The 21667-nt window shown below is 52.2% G+C and overlaps 1 protein-coding gene across 1 annotated transcript; it reads left to right on the top strand.

Annotated features, from left to right (window-relative positions):
• The first annotated feature begins 454 nt into the window (after positions 1 to 454).
• On the top strand, positions 455 to 21456 carry RNF169 (ring finger protein 169). The gene is made up of 6 exons (XM_059870764.1): positions 455 to 785; positions 8852 to 8928; positions 13346 to 13492; positions 14169 to 14281; positions 14897 to 14996; positions 16718 to 21456. The coding sequence occupies exons 1-6, from the start codon at positions 455 to 457 to the stop codon at positions 17921 to 17923; spliced, it is 1974 nt and encodes a 657-aa protein (XP_059726747.1). The 3' UTR covers positions 17924 to 21456.
• Positions 21457 to 21667: the final 211 nt, after the last annotated feature.

The raw sequence follows: 21667 nt of genomic DNA, 5'->3' as shown, positions 1-21667 counted from the left end.
CCCACTGCCAGAGGGCAGGGATGGATGGGATATCGGGAATGAGGAATTGTTCCCTGGCAGGATGGAAAAGCCTTGGCACAGGGTGCCCGGAGAAGATGTGGCTGCCCCTGGATCCCTGGCAGTGCCCAAGGCCAGGTTGGACACTGAGGCTTGGAGCAGCCTGGGACAGTGGGAGGTGTCCCTGCCACGGCAGGGGGGGCACTGGGTGGTTTTAAGGCCCCTTCCATCCCAACCCATCTGTGATTCCATGATTTGTCCCCCAAAGCCGGGTGCCCAGACCGCCCCGTCCCGACCGGGACCGGCACCGCGCAGGGGGCGCTGCCTTCTGCCGCGGCGATGAATATTCATGAGAGGGCGTGGCCGGCGCGCGCTCATTACTATGCCCGCGGGGGGCGCCCCCTCATGAATTATGCGGGCTGGGCGTGGCCGCCGCGGCCCTTCAAAGTGTGGGAAGATGGCGGCGGCGGCGGCGGGTGCCGGCGGCCGGGCCGCGGTGCGGGGGCGGCGGCGGCGGGGCCGGCCCGCGGCCCAGGAGGAGCAGGAGGCGGTGGTGCTGTCGGTGGCCGAGTGCCCGGTGTGCCGGCAGGCGCTGGTGGAGGCGGTGACGCCGCCCTGCCGCCACTCGCTCTGCCTCTCCTGCTTCCAGCGCTGCCTGCAGGGCCCGGGCCTCTGCTGCCCGCTGTGCCGCAGCCGCCTCTCCACACGGGCCCGGCGGCAGCAGGCCGAGCCCGCAGCCACCACGGCCGCCGGAGCAGCGGGCGGGGAGCAGCGGCCGCCGGAGCAAGGTGCGGCTGCGGCGGCGGCGGCGGCGGCGGCGGCACCTGCGCCCCCCCCATCCTGCACCGGGAGGGGCGGCGGGGGCGCGGGGGCGGGGGCGTGGCCTGGGGGCGCGGCTGCCGCGGAGCCGCGGTGAGTTCGCGGGGGCTCAGCCCGGGGGGCGGGGCCGCGGGCGGGAGGTGCGATGAGCTCAGCCCGGGGGGCGGGGCCACCGCGGGACGTGCCGGGAATCCGCGGGGCCCGGGGGCGGGGCCTCTGCCCGGGGGCGGGGCCAGGCGCGGGGTGCGATGAGTTGGCGGGGGCTCAGCCCGAGCCGGGCGGGACCGGGCGGGGAGGGGGCACCGGGGCTGAGCCCCCCCGCTCGGGGCATCGGGAGGTGCCCCAGGGAGATGGAGAGCATCATGCCACGGAGGGGATGCCCCCTGCGGGGATGTTTCCCCACTTCCTCGGGTGCTTTTGTGATGCTCTTGGCCCAAAAGTGAACGGTTCCAGCAGTGCTGCCGGGGGTTGGGCGGGTTTGTGCTGCGTCAAGACAGGAGGGGTTTTGCACCGTGGGAAGTCCTAGTCGCTTGTTGACATAGAAAAAGTCCATCGTCCTTGTGTTCAGAGCTTTGAGCTGCACGTTTGCTCCCTGCCTCCAATGCCAGATGCCTTCTCGACTCCTAGAAAACTGCTCCCTGTGTTCCCTTCAAAATAAATCCTCGTCTGAGGCAGTGGCATTGCTGGAGATGCCCAGCTTGCTGCTGTCAGAACTCGGGATGCACTGTTGGATCTGTTGCTTGGAGAGGTGTTGCAGCAGTGCCCACTTCAGCAAGGCAGCAGCAGTGCTGAGGGCAGCCTGTAGAGCAAACAAGGATTTAAGCTGCAGATAAACATCCTTTTAGCCCAACCCGTTCCTTTCCGAGCGTGCTTCTGGTCTCCCGCTCCCTGCTTGTGTCAGCACCCTCTAATTGGCTGTGGGAAGAATTGGCAGGATGAGCTTAAGCAGCTCAAATTGGTGGTTTGAACCAACCCCTCTACCCTGGAAGAGATTTAGGGAGGATTTGCTGAATCCGTGAGCAGATGGGCTGTCCGGGGGGGCTGACCGAGCGCTGGGAGCGGTTCCTCCGGAGGAGGGACAGTGGGAACTGCCCCAGTCAGTCTCTGCTCCAGGGCAGTGGTGTCAGCCGTGCTTAGATGGACTCCTTGGGTGAGAGTGCCCAGCCGTGCTGCAGGAATGCCTGTGCACCGTCCGAGCTGGGCTTCTTAATGTAGAATTAGTTGTAAAAGTTCTCTGCTTGTCCTGAGTTGTGGGAGATGTGTGTGGGACAAAGGGGAGGGGCTTCTCACCAGGTTTGGATGGGATATTGGGATGAAGTTCTTCCCTATAAAGGTGCTGAGGCCCTGGCACAGGGTGCCCAGAGAAGCTGTGGCTGCTCCTGGATCCCTGGAAGTGCCCAAGGCCAGGCTGGATGGGGCTTGGAGCAGCCTGGGACAGTGGAAGGCCCATGGCAAGGGGTGGAATGAGGTGATCTGTACAGCCCCTTCATCTGCTGCTCTCTGCTCCTCCACTGAGCCAGCCATCTCACCATGGAAGACACTGGTTAGGCCTGCTTGCCCTTCCTTAAATCCAGCAGCCTGCCTCCCAAACACCTTGTCCTTGTTTAGAAGGGGTTTCCAGGAATAGCTGCTTCCCGGGAACCAAGGGGAGGCTGCACTGTTGTTCCTCCTCCTTGCCCTGCCTGAAGGGATGGGTGACATTTGCTTTCTCCCAAGGCTCACAAACCTGTCCCAGTCGCCGTGGCCTTATCCATGGATGTGTAATGTATATATTTATGTATCTGTTTATCAGTGTCTGTAGGCCCTTGAGAGGGGCAGCGAAGGCAGCAGAGCCCAGCTCATCCCAGGGGTGCCCAGTGCCAGGACAGAAGGCAGAGGACACAAACTGAAACACAGCAGGTTTCACTGGCCGTAAGAAAAACACCTTTTACTGTGAGGGTGACCAAGTACTGGCACGGGTTGCTCAGGGTGTCTTTGAAGTTTTCATCCTCAGAGAGAGTCAAATCCCAGCTGGACATGGACCTGGTCAGCCTGTTCCTCTGGAGACCTGGTTGGGTCTCCAAAGGTCTTTGCAACCTCAGTTATTATGTGATTCTGTTATCAAACACTGATTAAGATCAGGTATTTAATTAAGTCACTTAAAATGTGCAAAATCTTTAAAACTACTCAGTATGACCACTTGACATACCTTGATTATTCCAGCTTAAACCAGCTCATTAATCATGGTTTCATGTCCCAGTTTCCGTTATTCCCTTTGGGATTCTTCCATAGTAGTGGGCCGCAGGAGCCCTCAGACCCAGCCTGAGGCTGGGGATTCTGCACTAGGTGACCAGATGGGTGTAGAGTCCAAGTCCTTGTCACGACACTTGTCCCACAGCGCTGGACAGAAATCAGCAGGGACACGTGCTCCCTGCCCGTGTGGGTCTTGGCATGGCCTGGGCTTGCCCGAGAGCTCCTGGCGTCTGATTCCCCAGGAGCCGCCCTGCTGCCTTCAGCCTGGCCTCAGCTGCTGCCCCTGAAGGATGCAGGTGGCCCACGGGTCCCACGTCCTCCCTGTGGGCATCTCCAAGTTCCATGGAGCACCACCCGGGAAGGCGCCCCCGGTGCTGCTGCAAGGCCGGACTGGGAGCTAAGCTGCAGTGCTGGCTGCAGTGCTTTGCTGAGTGGGGTCTCTGACACTGAAACACTCGCTCGGTGCAGTTCTTGGAAGGCAGAGAGGAGCAGCAGATGGGAGGCTTGGAGACCATTTGAGGATTCACTTGGCCAATGAGAAGGAACAGGATATGTTTGCAGCGAGGTGCTCTGCCTGGTTGGTGAGAAAATAAGTACATTCCCATTTCAGAGCATCAGATTTCTCTTGTTTCTCCTCTGCCCAGTAGCAGTGCACAGCAGTCACTAGCTGAGCTCGTGCAGGAGGGGTGGTGTGTTTTTGCCAGACTTGTAAAATGACTTCCCCCTCCTTCCTCCCAGTCCTTTTTTGGCAGTGGTTTTCCCCTTTCCCTGCTGGACCAAACCAGTCTGGTTCTTGAGCATTTCCTGGTGATTCCTTGAGTTCCTGTTGTTTCTGTTGTTCTGTAGCCTGTCACTAGTTGTTTTTTTGTCTCAAGACCACAGCGCTACATGTTTGGAAGTGGCAATCCCAAAGAAGCCTTTCCCTGTCTCGGGAAAAGCAGTGATTTGCTCCCCACATCAAACTGATTAAAGCTGACACCATCCCTGTTTTCCTCCTTGTCGCAGTGTTGTATTGCTGGTGGGATGAGTTAAATTTAAGATTTCCTAGGAAGACAGGAGAGGGTGCCTCTCTGGGGGCAGTAACTGTGCCGTGAGGCTGTCAGAGGGTGTGCACCTCCATCTCTTTCCTCATTGTCCTCTCTCCAGCGTTCCACAATACTTAAATTATTTTTAATCTGCCATTCAGGCCGTTAATGAAGAGAGTGATTAAGGCCAGACCCAGAGCTAGCCCCAGTGGTCAGTGGGAGAGGCATGGCAGTGGATCATTAACTCTTGGAAAATAATTTTCCAGTTGAGTAGTGGTTACACCTGTGCCAGGGTCAGAGAAAACTCCTAACTTCTTGTTTTGTCTTTTGAAAACATTTAAGATTTCGTCTTCAGCTGCAGGAGTTAAAAGGAAAAGTAGTGAAAACCTCGAGGGAAAAGGAAGCTGCAGAGCCTGCTGAAAGTTTCCATGGAAGCTGGGGGCGAGGGGGACCCACTGCTGCTGGGGCAGAGCTGGCACTTGCCCGATGGCGTCGGTCTGGCAGAGCCCAGGAGCCTCTGAAGGACAGACAGGGAACCAGAGGGTTCTGAATCGAGTTCAGCTTTACTCTCAGTCAGCCCGTGTTGCTGAATTCACCAGATGGAGGTTTCTGAATCTTTTGCCAGTAAATGTAAGACGTGCTGGTCAGGAGTGTGGCTCCACGGAGATGGTGTGTAAGACACACTTCCGAGCTGGCGTGGAAAGGATGGGCTCGCTCAAGGGGATGCAGGCTGCGAGTCAGATGCCTCTTTTAAAGAAAACCAGTGTTAAATAATTAGAAAATCTTTTGTCCTCTCAAATGGTGCAGAAATTGGTTGTTTTTTCCAAGACTGAGCACAATAGGATGCAACTCTTGACTGCCAGCATGGAAAAGCAGGATGCCAGGTTTGATCTGCCACCACGACTGTTTCAGTGCTGTCACCAGGCTGGGAAGGAGCATCCCAGCAGCAGCCCTCCCAGCAGCCCTTCAGAGTCAGCTTCATTCAGGAACCACTTCTGCTGACCCACAGATCACTCGAGAGGAAGGGCAAGCAGGAGATTTGCTGCAAAATCAAGTAAAAAGCCTTTTCTTCCATAGTTTTGCCTGCTTTGCTGTTGTCCTAGGCTGTGGCACACTTTGAGCCAGCTGAGCAGCCTTGTCCTGGACCAGAACATCCAGAACTGGCACAGGGAAGAGTGCCAGAGAAAGAAATGGGATGCTGTGATCACCTCGTCTTCCTCCAGTGCAAGGACTGGTCTGGTTCCACTTGGGATGGAACAGCATCCTTGGGTGCAGCACCCTTCTGCCCGCTCAGCAGAGGGGATGCTGCCCCTCTGCCCAGCCCTGGAGGCACCTCTGGCTGCTGTGCTCAGCTCTGGATCCTCAGCACAGCAGGGCCAGGAGCTCCTGGAGCTCAGCAAGGGCCTGGAGCATCCCTGTGCCCAGGAAAGGCTGAGGGAGCTGGGGCTGCTCAGCCTGGAGAGGAGCCCAGGGAGAGGGGGCTCAGCCCTGCCTGGCCCTGTGTCCCTGTGTCTGTCCCTGTGTGCAGAGGTCAGAGCAGGGCCCAGGCTCTGCTCCAGGCCCAGCAATGGCACCAGAGCCACGGGCAGGGGCTGAGCCCAGGAAGTTCCAGCTGAACATGAGGCAGAACTTCTTTCCTGTGCTCTGAGCAGGCTGCCCAGAGAGGGTGTGGAGTCTCCCTTGCTGGAGATATTCCAGAACCCTCTGGGCACAATCCTGTGCTCTGGGATGGCCCTGCTTAAGCAGGGAGGTGGCACCAGGTGACCCACAGTTGTTCCTTCCAGCCTGACCCATTCTGGAGTTCTGTGGAATGCAGATGTACATCATTGCATACATTTTTGTTCTCATCTTCTAGGCAGAGTTGGAAATTTGGGGGCGTATCTCTCTTTGAGCCCTCTGTAAAATACACAAGTTGGTGCATAAAGATACTGTTGATAAAGTTGGCTCCACCTGGTGTTGGACCCCTTCAGCTCAACCACCACAACTCAGACATAAATGTTATTCCATTATTTAAAAGTTCCTCAGCTTGCTGAACCCAAGTGAGAAATGAGAGCACTGACGTGGCTCATCTTTGCTGCTGCATGGTTCCCTCGGGTTAGCTTGTGCCCTGGAGGGGAAAACTCCACCTTTTTAGCTCTGGAGACAAGCCTTAAACCTTGAGGAGTAATTGAAGTTTGCTGCAGGCGAGTTACAGATTGCTGCTGCTTTGGGACTGTCTCCGTGGCCATTTCAGCTTGATAAAGTTCACAAGGAACTGGAACTGCTCAGGGCCACAATTGAAAAAACATTCTGGGAAGCCAGTGGAAGGTTTCCAGCGTGGCTGGTTGCAGGAGCAGGAGCAAGGAACGCAGCCTGGCCTCCCCAGCATCAGCATCACTTGGGATTTTTGTCACATGTGTAGGGGCACCTGGGGTGTTGTCCTGTAGGAACAAGCCTGGCTGGTGCAGGAGTGTGAGTACGAGGAAGTAGCAGCTGTTTTATGAGAAAAAAGGCCTTATGATCTATATGCTTCATGTTTGCTTACATGAGATTATTGGTTCACCCACCCTGCCATGTACCTGTCATTTGGAGGCACACAGAAGCAAAGGGAAGTTCTGTGACAGGGGCTCAGCCTGGAGAAAAGGAGGCTCAGGGGGGACCTTGTGGCTCTGCACAGTTCCCTGACAGGAGGGGACAGCTGGGGAGGGGGTTTGGGCTCTGCTCCCCGGGAACAGGGACAGAATGAGAGGAAACAGCCTCAAGGGACGTTCACTTTGGGAAGCAGGAGGAATTTATTCACTGAAAGGGTGATCAGGCATTGCCTAGGGAGGTGCTGTAGTCCCCATCCCTGGAGGTGTCCAGAGAGCAACTTTGGATGGGGCACTCAGTGCTCTGGGCTGGCTGACAAGGTGGGATTGGTCTCAGTGGCCTCAGATGTCTTTCCCAGCCTAAATAATATTGGGATTGTATGAAAACCTGTGGTGGAGCTGCTGGTTTATATCCCTAAATTTTAGCAGGGTGGGGAAAGGAAGTACCCCTGATGTTTCCTCCTTGCCCAAACCTGCTCTGTCCTGACTCTGGGATGATGAGCTGTGCTGCACCCTGCCTGGCACACTGACAGGGATTGAGCCAGGATGGTTGTCCAGGGGCTGTTGTTTTGTTCTGGTTGTTCCCTTTGCCCCCAGGCTCCTCCAGCTGAAGTGCAACTTGCCCAGACTTGCACTGCACGGAAGTGGGAGGGAGCTTGGAGGCTGATACAAGCAGGGGACTCCTTTGGGAGTAGGAGACTCCAGGGATGGAAGTTGAGCCATAACCCTGTGCCAGTGTGCTTTTGGTTTCTGACTTCCCAAGGGGAAAGGGAGGAAGTGGGAGCAGGACAGGGAACTTGTGCCAGACAGAGCATCCTGCCCCTCAGACCCCTGGGCTGGGGAGTGCCCTGCAAGCAGGAAAGGCTGTGCTCACTCAGGATCCGCGGGACAGCCCTGCAGGAGCTGCAGGGGGATGAGGAGGAGGCATTCCCGAGCAAACAGGGAGCATTCCTGATCCTCTGGAACGGCAGAGAGGCAGGGCTGGGAATGCGGGGTGTGCTGCTGCTGCTGGCAGCCTGTGGGCCTGCAGCAGGCACCTGAATCCTGCCTTTGCTCCTGGGGCTCACATTCCCTGTGCCTGAATCCTGCCTTTGCTCCTGGGGCTCAGATTCCCTGTGCCTGAATCCTGCCTTTGCTCCTGGGGCTCTGATTCCCTGTGCCTGAATCCTGCCTTTGCTCCTGGGGCTCAGATTCCCTGTGCCTGAATCCTGCCTTTGCTCCTGGGGCTCACATTCCCTGTGCCTGAATCCTGCCTTTGCTCCTGGGGCTCTGATTCCCTGTGCCTGAATCCTGCCTTTGCTCCTGGGGCTCTGATTCCCTGTGCCTGAAGCCTGCCTTTGCTCCTGGGGCTCACATTCCCTGTGCCTGAATCCTGCCTTTGCTCCTGGGGCTCACATTCCCTGTGCCTGAAGCCTGCCTTTGCTCCTGGCACTCACATTCCCTGTGCCTGAATCCTGCCTTTGCTCCTGGCACTCACATTCCCTGTGCCTGAATCCTGCCTTTGCTCCTGGGGCTCACATTCCCTGTGCCTGAAGCCTGCCTTTGCTCCTGGCACTCACATTCCCTGTGCCCGAATCCTGCCTTTGCTCCTGGCACTCTGATTCCCTGTGCCTGAATCCTGCCTTTGCCCCTGGGGCTCTGATTCCCTGTGCCTGAAGCCTGCCTTTGCTCCTGGGGCTCAGATTCCCTGTGCCTGAAGCCTGCCTTTGCTCCTGGGGCTCACATTCCCTGTGCCTGAATCCTGCCTTTGCTCCTGGCACTCACATTCCCTGTGCCTGAATCCTGCCTTTGCTCCTGGCACTCACATTCCCTGTGCCTGAAGCCTGCCTTTGCTCCTGGCACTCACATTCCCTGTGCCTGAAGCCTGCCTTTGCTCCTGGGGCTCACATTCCCTGTGACATCCCCGGGCTGTTCCTTCAGCCCTGTGTTTACATCCTCCCAGTGCTCCCTGATTGCTGAACTGCTTGTCAAGGACTCTTGAGAATCTCGCAGGAAACTCGGGAAGTGCCAAGTGGGATTGCTTGGCCATCTCCTCCTGATGTTTCTGTATGTTAAACAGAGCTGTGATAGCAGTGGCAGAATATAAACATCTGGGGTTGAAAAAAGTGCTGCAGAAGCTCTCTGGAGATCTCACCCTCTTTGGGAAGTAATGGCCAGCACCCCTTATCCTGCACTGAAAAATAATTCCCTTTTTTTCCCTTTTCTTTCCAGACTTTATATTCAGAGCACCCATTAAATTAAGCAAAACAGGAGAACTCCGAGAAGAATATGAAAGCCAGCTAAGGAAGGTCAGTAGTTTTGGGTAATTGTGTTTTTTCTTCCAGAACAACTTGGATTTCCTGCAGGAATGCCATCCTACCTGTAGGGAAACCTGAAGGGCTCTTTTTTCCTGTTCTTTAACAAAGCTCATTTATTCTCTTTACACTGTCCAGCCAGTTCAGGAAATGGCTGTAATTGAGCATGTAGAAGCCAAATTTTGCTGTCTTAGCCTGCCTTCCAGAATATGGGAATGTACCTTCTTTGGAGTGACTGTTTGCTTGTGGATGGGATTCCATAAAGGCTTTTGCAGCATAAGGCATCTCCTTCTCCTCAAAAACAAACTATTCCAAACTACAGCTTTCTATTTATTTTTAGCCAAGAATTAAATATCATTAAAAAAAAAAAAAAAAAACAAGAATAAAGAAAACAACACCAAAAAACCAGAATAAAGGCTTTTCAGCTGGTTTGGAATTAAAGTCCATGAAAATATTTTTTAAATTTTTGATCTTTGTGATCTTGTTCTCCCTTGAGATGGGTTCAGCCCCTCACTGATTATTGTACCTGCTGGGCAAAATGAACCTGAGGGGTTTTTCATTGTTGAAGAATTTTCTTTGGGTTTTCACTTGTAGATCTCAACAAGTGTAAAAAGGGCTGGGAGGCTGATTGAGTTAGAAAAGCAGCCTTGTCTGAGTAAGAAAATAGCTGATATTTCAGTAGATAACTAGTCTGGGGAACACATATGTGTGAGGAGACAGTTAAAAAGCATGGAAGGGTCTTCCCTCGTGCTTCTCCTGGATGGAATTGGCAGTGGCACTGGTGGGCACTGTCACTGCAGGTTACTAAGATGGCTCTGGCTGACTGTGTCATTAACTGATCGTTAATGTTCATTGCAAACTCTTCTCCAACTGAGGTGCCTTGCCAGGGAGGCAGGGACACTTTGTGGGCAAAGTCGTGGGACTTGGGGCATTTCCAGCAACAATCCTCTGTCAAATTTAAGGAAGCACATTGGCAGCGTGGTCAGGCTGCAGCTGAAAAGGTTTTTACATCTACAGCTTGACTTGAGCAAAAAGATACCAGCTGCAGTCCAGTGCCAGCCCTCCTCCCTTCCCTTCCAGTCAGAAGGAAATGCCTGACCATGTGTCCAGCATTTGGACATGTTTTTGTCTTGTTCTCCTTCAGCCTGCTGCCTTCCTCTTCTTGCCCCCTGCCAGATGGGAGATGGGTTTCTTCCCCCTGCCTGCACAAACTTGGTTTTTGTGAAGCTCAGCTGAAAGGGTCGTGTGGGAGGACACTCTGTGAATCGTCACCCCAGAGGAAATGGCAGTGAGGTTTGGCTGGTAAAATGACAGCTGATGGTGCAGTCACACTGCTCCTTGTTCACAGAGTCACAGTAGAACCACAGAATGGTTTAGGTGGGAAAAGCCCTCACCTCTTACCTGGGATGAGAGACTGACTCTCACCTGCCTCTTCCCCCCTGGCAGGAAGCTGTAGGGAGGCTGATCTGAAAATTGTCACTGTTGCTACTTAGCAAGAGATTCTTGGTATCTCTGAGCTTCTGAAACTTGGAGGACTCAGGTTTGGGAATGTAAGCTTGTGTAGGATTTGGTTTCCTTCCCTGTCTCAGGACACAGGGTTTCATCCCAGCTTCCCTGCCTGTGGAACGGGGATAACCTGCCTGGGCTTTCCTCCTGAGGAAGGGACAGGAGCCTTTCCAAAGCTTTTTACATCTCCCAGATGTGAGTTGTTTCATCTGTCTGGACTCTTGACCCGACCCCACCCTTTTTGCAGTTGAAAACAAAGTGGTACCATAATTATGTTCTGAGGAGACTTTGTTTGACGTGGATTATCTCACAGCTTAGTTTTCTCAACTGCCTTTCAGAATGAGATAGATCTCTGCTGCCTGTGCAGGACAGCAAGATTGGGTTTTCCTCTGCTGTGCCCTTGGTGCTCTTGCATTTTATGTTTTCCCAGAGGAGGCTGTCATTTCTGTGCACTCAAACCCTAACTCATCCTGTCCAGCTGTCTCTATCACAAGCTAGTCTGTTGCTTGTGAGCACACACAGAGTGGGAGGGAAACTCCTACCTGAGGCATGTGCTGACATGCAGCCTCCCAGTGCCAGGGCAGGGGAGCAGGCTCCGGGAGGCAGCAGAGCTGGGCAGCTCCTGGAGGGAAGAGAAGATACCAAACGTGAGTTTGCCCAACTTTTGGAGCTAAATGTTAGTGTCAGGAGTGGTGGTTCTGAGTGAACAACTGTCCATTGCTTGTACATCTTCCCCCCGCTGCAGTTGCAGTATCCAAAAGGACTGAAATGCATTTTCTGATTGCTGTGCTGTTCACAGCAGCTGCTGCTGCTGCATGCAGTCTTTCAGAGATGCTGCTCAGATAGCGTGAGGTCCTTCTCCCAGGGTACATGTTTCACCCTGCATTGTTTCAGTTTCTTGTTCTCCTGTCCCAGCACAGCTTTACCATGTCTGGAAGGAAATCCTCTGGGAGACAATTTACATTAAGGCTACTTCAAATTATTATTTTTGAAATTAGTACAGATTTTATCATTAGAGTTTGATTTTGCTTGCAACCATAACTCTGGACCTAAATTCTTTTCTTTATTCTATTAATTAGGATTAGGATCCTGTTGTTGCCTTTTTGACTTCACTGTCAGCAAAGCTTGGGTTGTCACCTCACACTACTTGTGCCATGTATTTCCCCAAAATCCTCAAAATTCCTGTGTGTTGTTACATATTCTGGTGTCTTTCCATTTTATAATTTGGCCAGAAAAGTGAATTTTGCCATATAACTTTTTTCCACATGAGAAATATAGAGGCACATGAGTGCTGGGTGGTATTTCAGCCAGCCAAAAAAAAATATAAATCTTTATGATAAATCTTGGTGTGAATTTGTTTTTCAGATGCTTCCAAAAAGGTAGAAATGCTGTTGACTTAGAGCAGACTATTCATCATGTCTGCATCATGTGGTCACAATCTATGTTAGTCAGACACTGTTGTAGTTATTGCCTGAGATTATTAATAGATGAGGAATTTAAAGATACATCTTGAAACAACTCTAAGCAAGGAGTCAAACCAGTCTTTGAAAATATTTGAACACCCACAATCAGCCAAACAATGGAGTTTTTCCTGGTTTCTGCCTTTTTCCTCCTTGTTTCTCTTCCTCATCTCTGGGGCCTTGGATTCAGTAGGATTTGGGTCTTTGCCAATTTGAAAATCACCACGTGCATTTCCTGTAGTGCCTCATGAACTCTGTTTTCTTTGTCAGGCTTATGTCCATACTTCTGAAGTTTTCCCTTCCTCCAGCAGGGAAGGAAAACACTAAATATTTTTGGAAGGAGTTGTTGCTGCCTTTTTAAATTAGGGACCTTCTTAGGCACCTGAGATGCCTATGCCCAGAAATGAGGAAAAGCCCAGGGATATGAGTTCCTGGTGCTGTGGTTCATGAGCAGGACAAAGAGGTGTCAGTCAGAGGTCTGGATAACTTCTGGGCAGATGGAGGAAGGAGGGAGGAGCTGTTCTGTGTACAGATGGATGTAGACTATTCCTGGGCTGTGTCTAAGCTGAGGAAGAGGCAGGGCACAAGCTGGGGAAATGGCTGGGGGGTGAGGGAGAGCCTGGTTACCCTGGGCAGGGACAATCAGATGGTGCCCAGCCTGTTCCTCAGGAAAAGCTAGTGGAAAGGAGGAGAAAAGGGCTCTTGTTGGTTTTGACAGCAAAAACCAAACCAGCCTGGCAGAAAAGGGGAGTTTGATTCCTTAGGTGAGGAGAACAGTGCAGCAGGACAGGCAGCCCATCAGGGTCCATGTACCTTGTGTCCCAGATCCTGGCATTCCCTGTTGGAAGCTGAGCTCAAGCTTTGAGCCTGGGGTAAGCTGCCAGGGGAAAGGTGGCCCCTCTGGATCCCCTCCATCCCAACACATTGCTGAAACAACAGGATTCCACCTCTTGTGTGGCTCTCCACGGGGGAATTGCTGCATCTCACCTTTTATTTTAGATAAAAGCTGCAGCTTGTGTGTCTGCCAGACTGTGTGTGCTGCGTGTCAGGCCATTGGGGGGCTCAAACTGAAATACCACAGCTTGCCTGGAGCTGGTCCTGCACATTTTTATATGTAGTGTGATCACCTACAAGTAGGGAAAAGCTTTTGTCTCTCTATTTTAGAAAATACAGTGGCAGAGAAGGCTTTGTCCAGCCCTGGGCCTCACAGTGCCTTTGTTGTTTTGCAAAGAAGATAAAATCCATGATACTTGTGTGTAAAACACAAATGTGGTATAGAAGCAAACCAATCTTCACATTACTGTGAGAGAGAGGCAGGGCTCTACCCTGGAGTGGAGAAATGGAGGCACAAAATTAAATGATGGGACCAAAGTCTTGGTCTTTCCAGCCTGTAAGTGTAGGACTTCAAATTATAACTACACAACCTTCCTTGTCCTTATTTCCAGCTGAGAGAAGAGAAACTGCAAGAAGAAAAGACACCTGAGGATCTGATTCACAAGTTCATCCTAGATGACATGGACGTAGGGAAAAGAAGAATGGAGGACCAGCAGAAAAAAGATGAATCTGTGGTGCTGAAAGGGAACCAGGACTGTGTAAGTGAGCTCACGCTTCTCCTTCCTGCCCACATACCAAAATTTTCATTCTTTGGCTTTCCAGGATTCCTTGATTGAGTTTCTATAGTTTATGAAGGCTTTGAGCTGGCAGAATGTAAAGATCTTTGTTAATGAGAACTCTCTTCTAAGGTCTGTTATATTCTTTAGAGGTTTCTGTCCCCCTTTTTACATTCTGCTGTGTGACTCTTCCTGACACAGCAGATCCCCACAGCTTTGGTCTTCAGGCTTGCATGCATTCCCATGACTATTTCTCCATGAATGTTCTGCAGTGAAGTTGTACAGCTGAAGTTCAGCACATCCTTCATGCTGACTTCTGCCCATTTCCTATTTCATTGGGGAGGCTCTGCAGGAAACACTTTTAAAATTTCCATTTGGTAGGCTGACCCGTGGGGGCTGAGTAACCAACAGCCTGCAGAAACCTCTATGGCAGAATTTTCCCACATTTTCTTGATCAATGAATTACCTTTATTTGATGACTAACAGCCATGTATAGGAGCTATGTGCTAATTTTTGTATTATTTATGCCTTATGTCCTGTCATATAATCAGAAATGGGGGATCTGGGGATCTTCAGCCCTTTTGCAAGAAAGAGCTTTATTTTCCAAGTTACTCTTTTTGTTGTACATGTCAGCTAACTGTTCCTTGATTGACTTCAGTTTCCTGAGCGTCTCTCGGATTCCGAGAATGAGGAACCATTCCAGGGCAAGCAAACACACCGCTCAGCTTTTGTTTCCAAGACCAGTGCTTACTCCTTTGCTTTCCTTTCAGGGTAAGATGCTGAGACTCTGTTTAATGTCCTGTAAAAATGTTCTTCTGACTTGTTTTAAACACACCTGACATGCTCCAATTCAAATGGTGGATCCAATCTAAAATAAGTGGGTTTTTCCCCCTGGAGTTTTAGAACGTGGTAGTTTTGTCTGATTACTTCCTACCTGGAAGTTAATGTTCATCCCATGAAGGAAAAATCATTGCCTGTAGATTTAAACCATTAGTCATAAATCAAAATCCTGTAGGATGAGCTCAAGAGTGCTGGTTCCCTCCTGCAGCACAGATATGAAGGGATGGCATCAGCCCAGACTCCCTGGAAGGCTGTTGTTTGGCTCAGTGGAAGGCCCTGAATAAGCAGGTGTGTTTCCAGGGGAGAAGCAGAGGGCTTTCCCCAGCTTCCTCCTCAGCAGAGGCCTCAGTTCATCATGGGCTGTGGGCAGAGGTGTCCGTGCTCCGTGTGAGCCCCTGAACGCAGAGCAGGACTCCTGGATCCCTTTGCCCCAGGGGCAGGGGAAGTCTCTCTGCCAGGCACGATGCCTCTCCCACAGGGAGCAGCTGCCAGGGCTGGTGAGATGGTTGTTCCTCAGGTTCGTGTTCTCACCCATCTGCTTTTCAGGAATTTAACCTCCAAGGTGGAGAGGAGCCGGAGCTGCAACGACACCATTCAGGAGAGATCCAAGAGCAGGCAGAGATCAGCCCCAGCCACCAAAGCAAAGGTACAGGCAGCGTGTGGAAGCAGGTTCCTGTGTGTAAATGTCCTTATCTGAGGTTACACAGCACCAGCAATCTGGAGATATCAAATATGGGCTTTGTGGCCCTGTTATCACCGTGGGGCCAATCACCTCCGTGCGGCTCCCAATAAAACCTGCTGGCTTAGGAATTGCTAAACAGAAAAGCAGGCAGGTGTCAGGGTTCTTGTGTAGCTTTGGAGGCTAATTGGAAGTTGAAAGGGTTCTCATCAGGCTTTTGTTTTGTGATTCAAGGCTGAGTCCCCAGCCAGGTAACGAAAAATCTTTTTGACATTTAGGAAAATAATCCTCTCTTCCTTTCCTCTCCAAAGCTGTTTAAACAGAGCAAAACTCATTGCTTTCCTGACATCAGGGTACATTGGCACTTCATACTATAGAAGATACAAAGGCCTGGTCTTCATAGGATCATAGGATGGTTTAAAGCTTAAGCTCATCCAACCCCCTGCCCTGGGCAGGGACACCTTCCACTGTCCCAGGGTGCTCCAAGCCCCATCCAGCCTGGCCTTGGACACTTCTAAGGATGGGACAGCCACCCAGCTGCTCTTGCAGGATGTTCCCCCTCCTCGTGCTGACACCCCTCCTTTTTGGGATCAGTTTCATCCCTGATGGAGAAGGAGAGGGTTCAGGTCCATGAGGAACAGAAACCTGTGCAGTCCCACCAGGAGCTGCTGGGAGCCTGACTGAGCCCAAAGGAACATCCATGACTTACCTTCCCTCCAGGGACTGTCTTCTTTTTTAAGAGGATGCCTCATGGACATGACCAATAGATTTCCAGTACTGGTTCATCCTCTGTTACCAGGTGTCCTTTTTCCAAGCCCCAAAAAGGACCCACGTTAACAGAGGATTAACCCTTAAAAGCAATAACCTGTTGCATATTCACACACCTCATCCATGATGCATCAATTCCATTCAAACACAGGATTCTGTCTGGGCAGTGTCAGCTCCTTCCTCTGAATCCTGATGGTGGGAAGAAGTTAATTCTCCTGATAAGGGAGCAATAAATTCCCTTTCTTGGCTGCTATCTCAGTTTGAGTCCTTTCTTTAGAAAAAAGTATCTTACATAGCATAGTTTCTATTTTAATATTTTGTTATAACCTTAAACTATATTTACCACACTACTTAAGAGAATTAATGCAGGATTACTTTCTAACACAACACATATAATATTCATTTTAATGTTTGCAAAAAGCCAGTCATAAAATACGCATTTTTCACACCTTTGTTAGGAAAATTAATCCACAAACACCAGAGGTTTATGTCCAAAAAGGAGACAGAGGAGACCTTTCTGGCTTTATTCGAATAAAGGGAGAGACCATGGGCATTCCCCTGGGATCTCTCACAGTTTTGGAGGTGCAGCCTCCTTTTTATCCCAATTTCCCTCCTTTCCCTTCTCTCTTTCCCCATTGGCTGAGGTACTTGAGAGGTACAGACTCCCTGATCCCAGAGATTTCCCTCTAATGTACAACCCTCCCTTTTCATTTTTAATTCTCACAGAATTTAGGGGTTTTCCTTCCCCATTGTTTCTTTCACCTTTCACTGTCCAATTTCGTTTCTCAGCAAACCCGAAGTTTATCTGTAAAAGCAAATCCCTTTTCCATTCACCCATCAGTGGAACCCTTCCCGTTGTTCCTTTCCCTACCAGCAGCCCCAGAGTTGCTTTGTAAAGCACCATTCCTCTCCCCCTGCAGGTGCTGCCGGCGGCGGGCGGCTCGGCGCCGCTGCTGGGGGTGCTGTCGTGCGCGCAGAACCACCGCTGCCTGTCGGCGCCCGAGCTGACGGCCGAGCGGCGCCTGCTGCTCAGCGCCGCCTCCTCGCTGTCGGCCCTGCACCGGCCCGAGCGCTCCATCAGCCCCGAGAGCAACGACAGCATCTCCGAGGAGCTCAACCACTTCAAGCCCATCGTCTGCTCGCCGTGCACGCCGCCCAAGAGGCTTCCCGACGGCAGGGTGCTGAGCCCCCTCATCATCAAGTCCACCCCCAGGAACCTGAACCGGAGCCTGCAGAAGCCGACCACCTACGAGGCCAGTCCTAGAATACTGAAGAAATGGGAGCAGATATTTCAGGAGCGTCAGATCAAAAAGACTCTCTCTAAAGCGACCCTTACGTCCTTGGCTTCGGAGCCTGGGGAAGACGTGGTGGTTCCTGACATCACCAACTCCGGCGGTTGCCCCAAAGAGCAGCCGCAAGCTCAGGAGGATCACCTTCCACCTGACACAGCAGCAGAGCCTCGCCCCGAGCTGGATTTCCTCCCTTCTGTCAGTGAGGAGAAGCTGGGGAGGGGGAGTGAGAAGAGCAGGGGCTCACAGGCCTTAGCCACTGATGACGGTGCTGCTGAGCCAGACGTGAGATCGAACGTAACCTCCCTAAACACACGGGTGGCTGAAGTCCCCGACCTAAAAGTGAACACGTTCATGGACAAATCCTGCCTCGGCCTGGGCCCCAAAGTGCTGAGCAGGAGACTCATGGGCATCAGCGCCTCGCTGCCCGACAGCAGCACGCTGGGAGTGCCCCTCAAGCCGCCGGGGAAGAAGCAGCTGAAATACCTGAACAGCAGCGAGCTGCTGCACGTGCAGAACAGCACCTGCAGCTCCGTGGAGAACCTCCTCGGGGAGCAGGCACCGCTGCTGCGCCGCGGCCGCAAGAGACGCTGCAAAACGAAGCACCTGGAGCACAACGGCTCCGTCAAAAGACTGAGGCACGTGGCCTCAGGGGAGGCGGGCCTGCCCCCCGAGGTGCGGGACGTGGAGCAGAAGCTCCAGCAGGAGGAGGAGGACAGGAGGCTGGCCCTGCACCTGCAGCGGATTTTCGACAGCGAGAACAGGACGGTGGAGAGGCGGAGAGTCCGCGTGGATCGGTACCTGCTGCGCTCCAAGAGCACTCTGGGGGCCAAGTAGCACTGCTGGGCCATGCTGCCTTTCTAGAGGACAGTGAGGTTTATCAGATCTTCTTAGAGGAAAACTATTTTTTGCCCTACTTCACCCACACAGTTGTTTTTCATTTTGGTGGTAAGACATTTCCAGGTCCAGTTCAGAGAGAAGCCAGCGTCCTTTCAGGTTTAAAAAAAAAAAAAAGAGAGAGAGAATGAGAAAAAAGAAATCCTCTGGTCCGTTGGTCTGGAGGAATTGTCTGTGATCCCTGTGAATACACTGCAAGGCCTCCACAGGCAGGCAGGCACACCTGGGATCCCCAGCTAGGAGGGGTGTGAGTGTGTGGGGTATGAGGACCATGCCTTGCCAAGAGAAATCTGAGCTCTGCTCATAGAAATTGCCTGAGAGTCTTCTCCTCTCTGCCTGCCCCATTTTCTCCCTCAGGCTGCATCTGGCTGTGGGGTCAGCCTCTTACCCCTGCTCTGTATTTCTCCTGGGGAGTCCTAAACAGAGCCCCCCTGTAGTACTTCCAAATGAATGTATCTCACTGTCTGCAGCAGCAGCAGCACAGATCATTTGTCACTTTTTTTGAAGCAGAAAGCCAAATGCAGTGAAAAGAAAGACCTAAAATAGGGATTTTACTGAAAAACCTGCCCCTGCACCAGCTTCCTGGCTTCAGGCTCAAACCACTAAGAAAGCTCAGGTGAGTGATGCACTACAAACTTCCAGGCATGAAGCTGCCTGGAGCAGAGCTGGCTCAGAGCCTGGGCTTGGTGGAGCTTGTGTTCTCTGCCCAGATGTGGCAGGCCACCCTCTGAGTGTTTCTAACCCTCTTCCATGTATTCATTTCATGGATTATTTCCATATTGACATAGCTCAAAAAGTACCTTTCCAGCTCAGCCAGTGGCAGCTGCCTTGCAGAGTATTCACAGGGACCCTTGTCTGGGGCAGGGGTTGTGGCTTTACCTGTCCTGCCCCCCCGTGTGCCAGGTGGCAGGGCTGTTCTTGGGATGAGCACAGTGCAGGGGCAAACTTCCCTATGGATCCTGTGGAGGGAGGGCAGCCAGGCACATAAATAGGCAGATCTGCCCCATTTCCTCTATCTGAAATGGCTGCATTTCCTCCCTCCATCCTAAACAGTCAAAAAGAAAACAGGAACTGGTTTTCTTTTTCACTGCAAGGACCCTGGCAGGCTCTTTTTTCCCCCTAGTTGAACTGGATTTAAAAAAAAAAAAAACAGGAAAAAAAAAAGAAAAAAGAAATCTTATATTTTATTGGGTAAAATTTATATATTTTAAATACTATATTTCAACAGATCGACACTTTTGTTTTGAGAAATCTTATAGCAATGATTCCATAATATATATCTCTATCTCTGCATCTCCTTGCCACACAAACCACTGGATGGTTCAGGCTGTACCTGGGGCTGGTGGCACCGGGCCTGCCCTGCCTTCCTCTCCTGCACCACAGCCTGGCAGGTGCTGCTCCAAGAGGAGCTTTGGACCCAAACCAAAACCTGCTCCTCTGTCCAGCTGCGAGTTAGAAGGAAATTAAGGAATTAGAGCCTTGGCTGGGCCCAGAAGAACAGCACAGAGAGAAGTAGTGATGGCCTGGGTCTGCCCGGGGAGCTCAGGAGGGAAAGCCACAGCTTTAACTCGGGATCCGTGCTGGTTTTCCCAACATTCTGAGCTGTACAATGCACTTCCCAGGTGCATTCAGATTTAGAATTCTTTTTGCAGGCCCCCTTTTCTGCAGCTCTTCCCTGGAGCCCCAAACAGACTTCCCTAAACAGTTTCCTTTTTTCTCGTGGTGTTTGTGGAGATTCAGCTGGGGCTGGGCTGCTTACACCACAAAAAAATCTAATTACACGCTGAATGTATCTTTTCTTCCCCCTCTTGAAACAGATTTCACAGCCCAATGCACTATGCCAGTGTCTTAAATACCTTCTTTGGAAAAGATTTTATAAATGTTTAGGGGTTTGTGCGGTAATTTCCTGATCCCAAATCCAAGCTGGGCAGAAGTGTAGGAGGCAGTGCCTGGGCTGGAGCTTGTCCCTGGCCATAAAAAGCTTCATGGGACCCCCAGAAGAGAGATCCCAGCTCCCCAGGCCACGGCATCTACGTTCAAGGAGACCTTTGGATGTGCAATCAGTCCTGTCCTGGAAGGGCTGCGGCGACGCAAAGCCAGGATGAATGTTCTATTAATTTATCACTCTCCAAGTCTGTGTAAGCTTGCAAAAACCAACAAAAATTGTAAATATTTACACTCAAAAGAGCAGGAGCACCCAGCCTCTCCCCTGTAAAGGTCAGGAACGACAACACCTTTGGCAGAAATCATGCCAGCCGAGAAGGAAGATGCCTCCTGCTGAACGGTGGATGCAGCACGAGATCAAACCAAGTATTTATTCACGCTCCTCTGAAAGTCCTCTGTGGCCCTCAGCTGCCTTCCCTCCGGGATGAAGGCATTCCTGGCTGGCTGTGGGGCAGCACGGGCGTGGGAGTGTCCTCCCAAAGTGTCTCCTGCGGAGGGGCTGGGGTTGGTTCCCTGACAGAGGGATTGTCTGCCAAAGATGCACCGGCTCCCAGACAGCTGCTTTCCCACCCTCGGGAGCTCTGTGCCCGGGAAAAGCCGTGCAGGAAGGCCTGTGCTCGGAGTCAGCCAGATGAGACAAACGAAGGCAAAGTGCCAAAAGGGATCGTGCCAGGTGATTGATTGTATGACGTTGTTCTATATTGTCAGTATTTCTCTTCCAATGCTCTTGTACATGCAGTGCACAGCAGTCACGAAGTGTAGCTTGAACAAGCGCTTCTTTGCATTTTCTCAGCGCAAGCAGAGGGGGAGATCCAAGCCTTAAAGACTCTCAGAAAACAAGCCTTTAGCAATGCTGCGAGGGCGGGACAGCCCTGTCCTGTCTCCCGTTGTCCGGCAGAGAGCTCGTCCCACGGCCGAGGGGAGGCGTTTCGGCTGGGGCACACGCGACACAGCGCACCCGCCGTCCCTGCTGGAGCCCCACGGGATGTCACCAGCGTGGAGCTGGGCTGGTCCCCGTGTGCCACCCGCGCCTGGCACTGCCCTGTGCCTGTGAAACAGCCACGCACCCCAGCCAGCTCCTCCCCGTGCGCACGGGAGAGCCGCGCTGGGCTCCGCGGGGTCGCTGGGGAGCTCTCACGGCCTGGCTGTCGCTGCACTTCCCTCGGTCACGCTTTAAACCCTCGTGCTTTGTGTTCCCCCTGGCCAGCAGAGCTCCGGCTGGCTGCGGGCTCTGCTCTGCTCCCCGCCGAGCCCCCGTGTCACACGGAGGCACAGGCAGGCACCCCAGGACCGACCGCTGGCGTGCATGTGTGAGGTGTGCGAGTGGAATGACATGCAGGCGTCTGTCATGTTGTGGCTTCTGTTGTTCGAAACAGAGTAAACCCTGCTCGTGAAACAATTGTCACAAACCAGAAATACGCCGACAAATGTGTACAAATAACAGTGTTTGTTTTAACAGCAACCGGGACTTGAACTGCAGGGCAAAGGCCGAGGTTCAAACAGAATAAAAGCAGATTCTGACAGTGAAACTCCCTGCTTGTTGCTGTGCTTGGAATCAAGCAGGATCCTGCCGCTGCTTGTCCCTGACAGGTGACACTGGCCTCCATCCAAAGGAGGTTGTGGAGTAATCGTGGAATCACAAAATCATTTGGTTGGAAAAGCTCAGAGACCCAAGTTCCCCTTCCTCTGGGGACAAACCTGTTTTAATCCGAGGCTGATCTGCCAGCAGCTGGGTTTGGG

This window comes from Haemorhous mexicanus, chromosome 2, assembly GCF_027477595.1.
Source record: "Haemorhous mexicanus isolate bHaeMex1 chromosome 2, bHaeMex1.pri, whole genome shotgun sequence".
Lineage (NCBI taxonomy): Eukaryota > Metazoa > Chordata > Aves > Passeriformes > Fringillidae > Haemorhous > Haemorhous mexicanus.
This window is presented reverse-complemented; position numbering and strand designations above follow the sequence as displayed.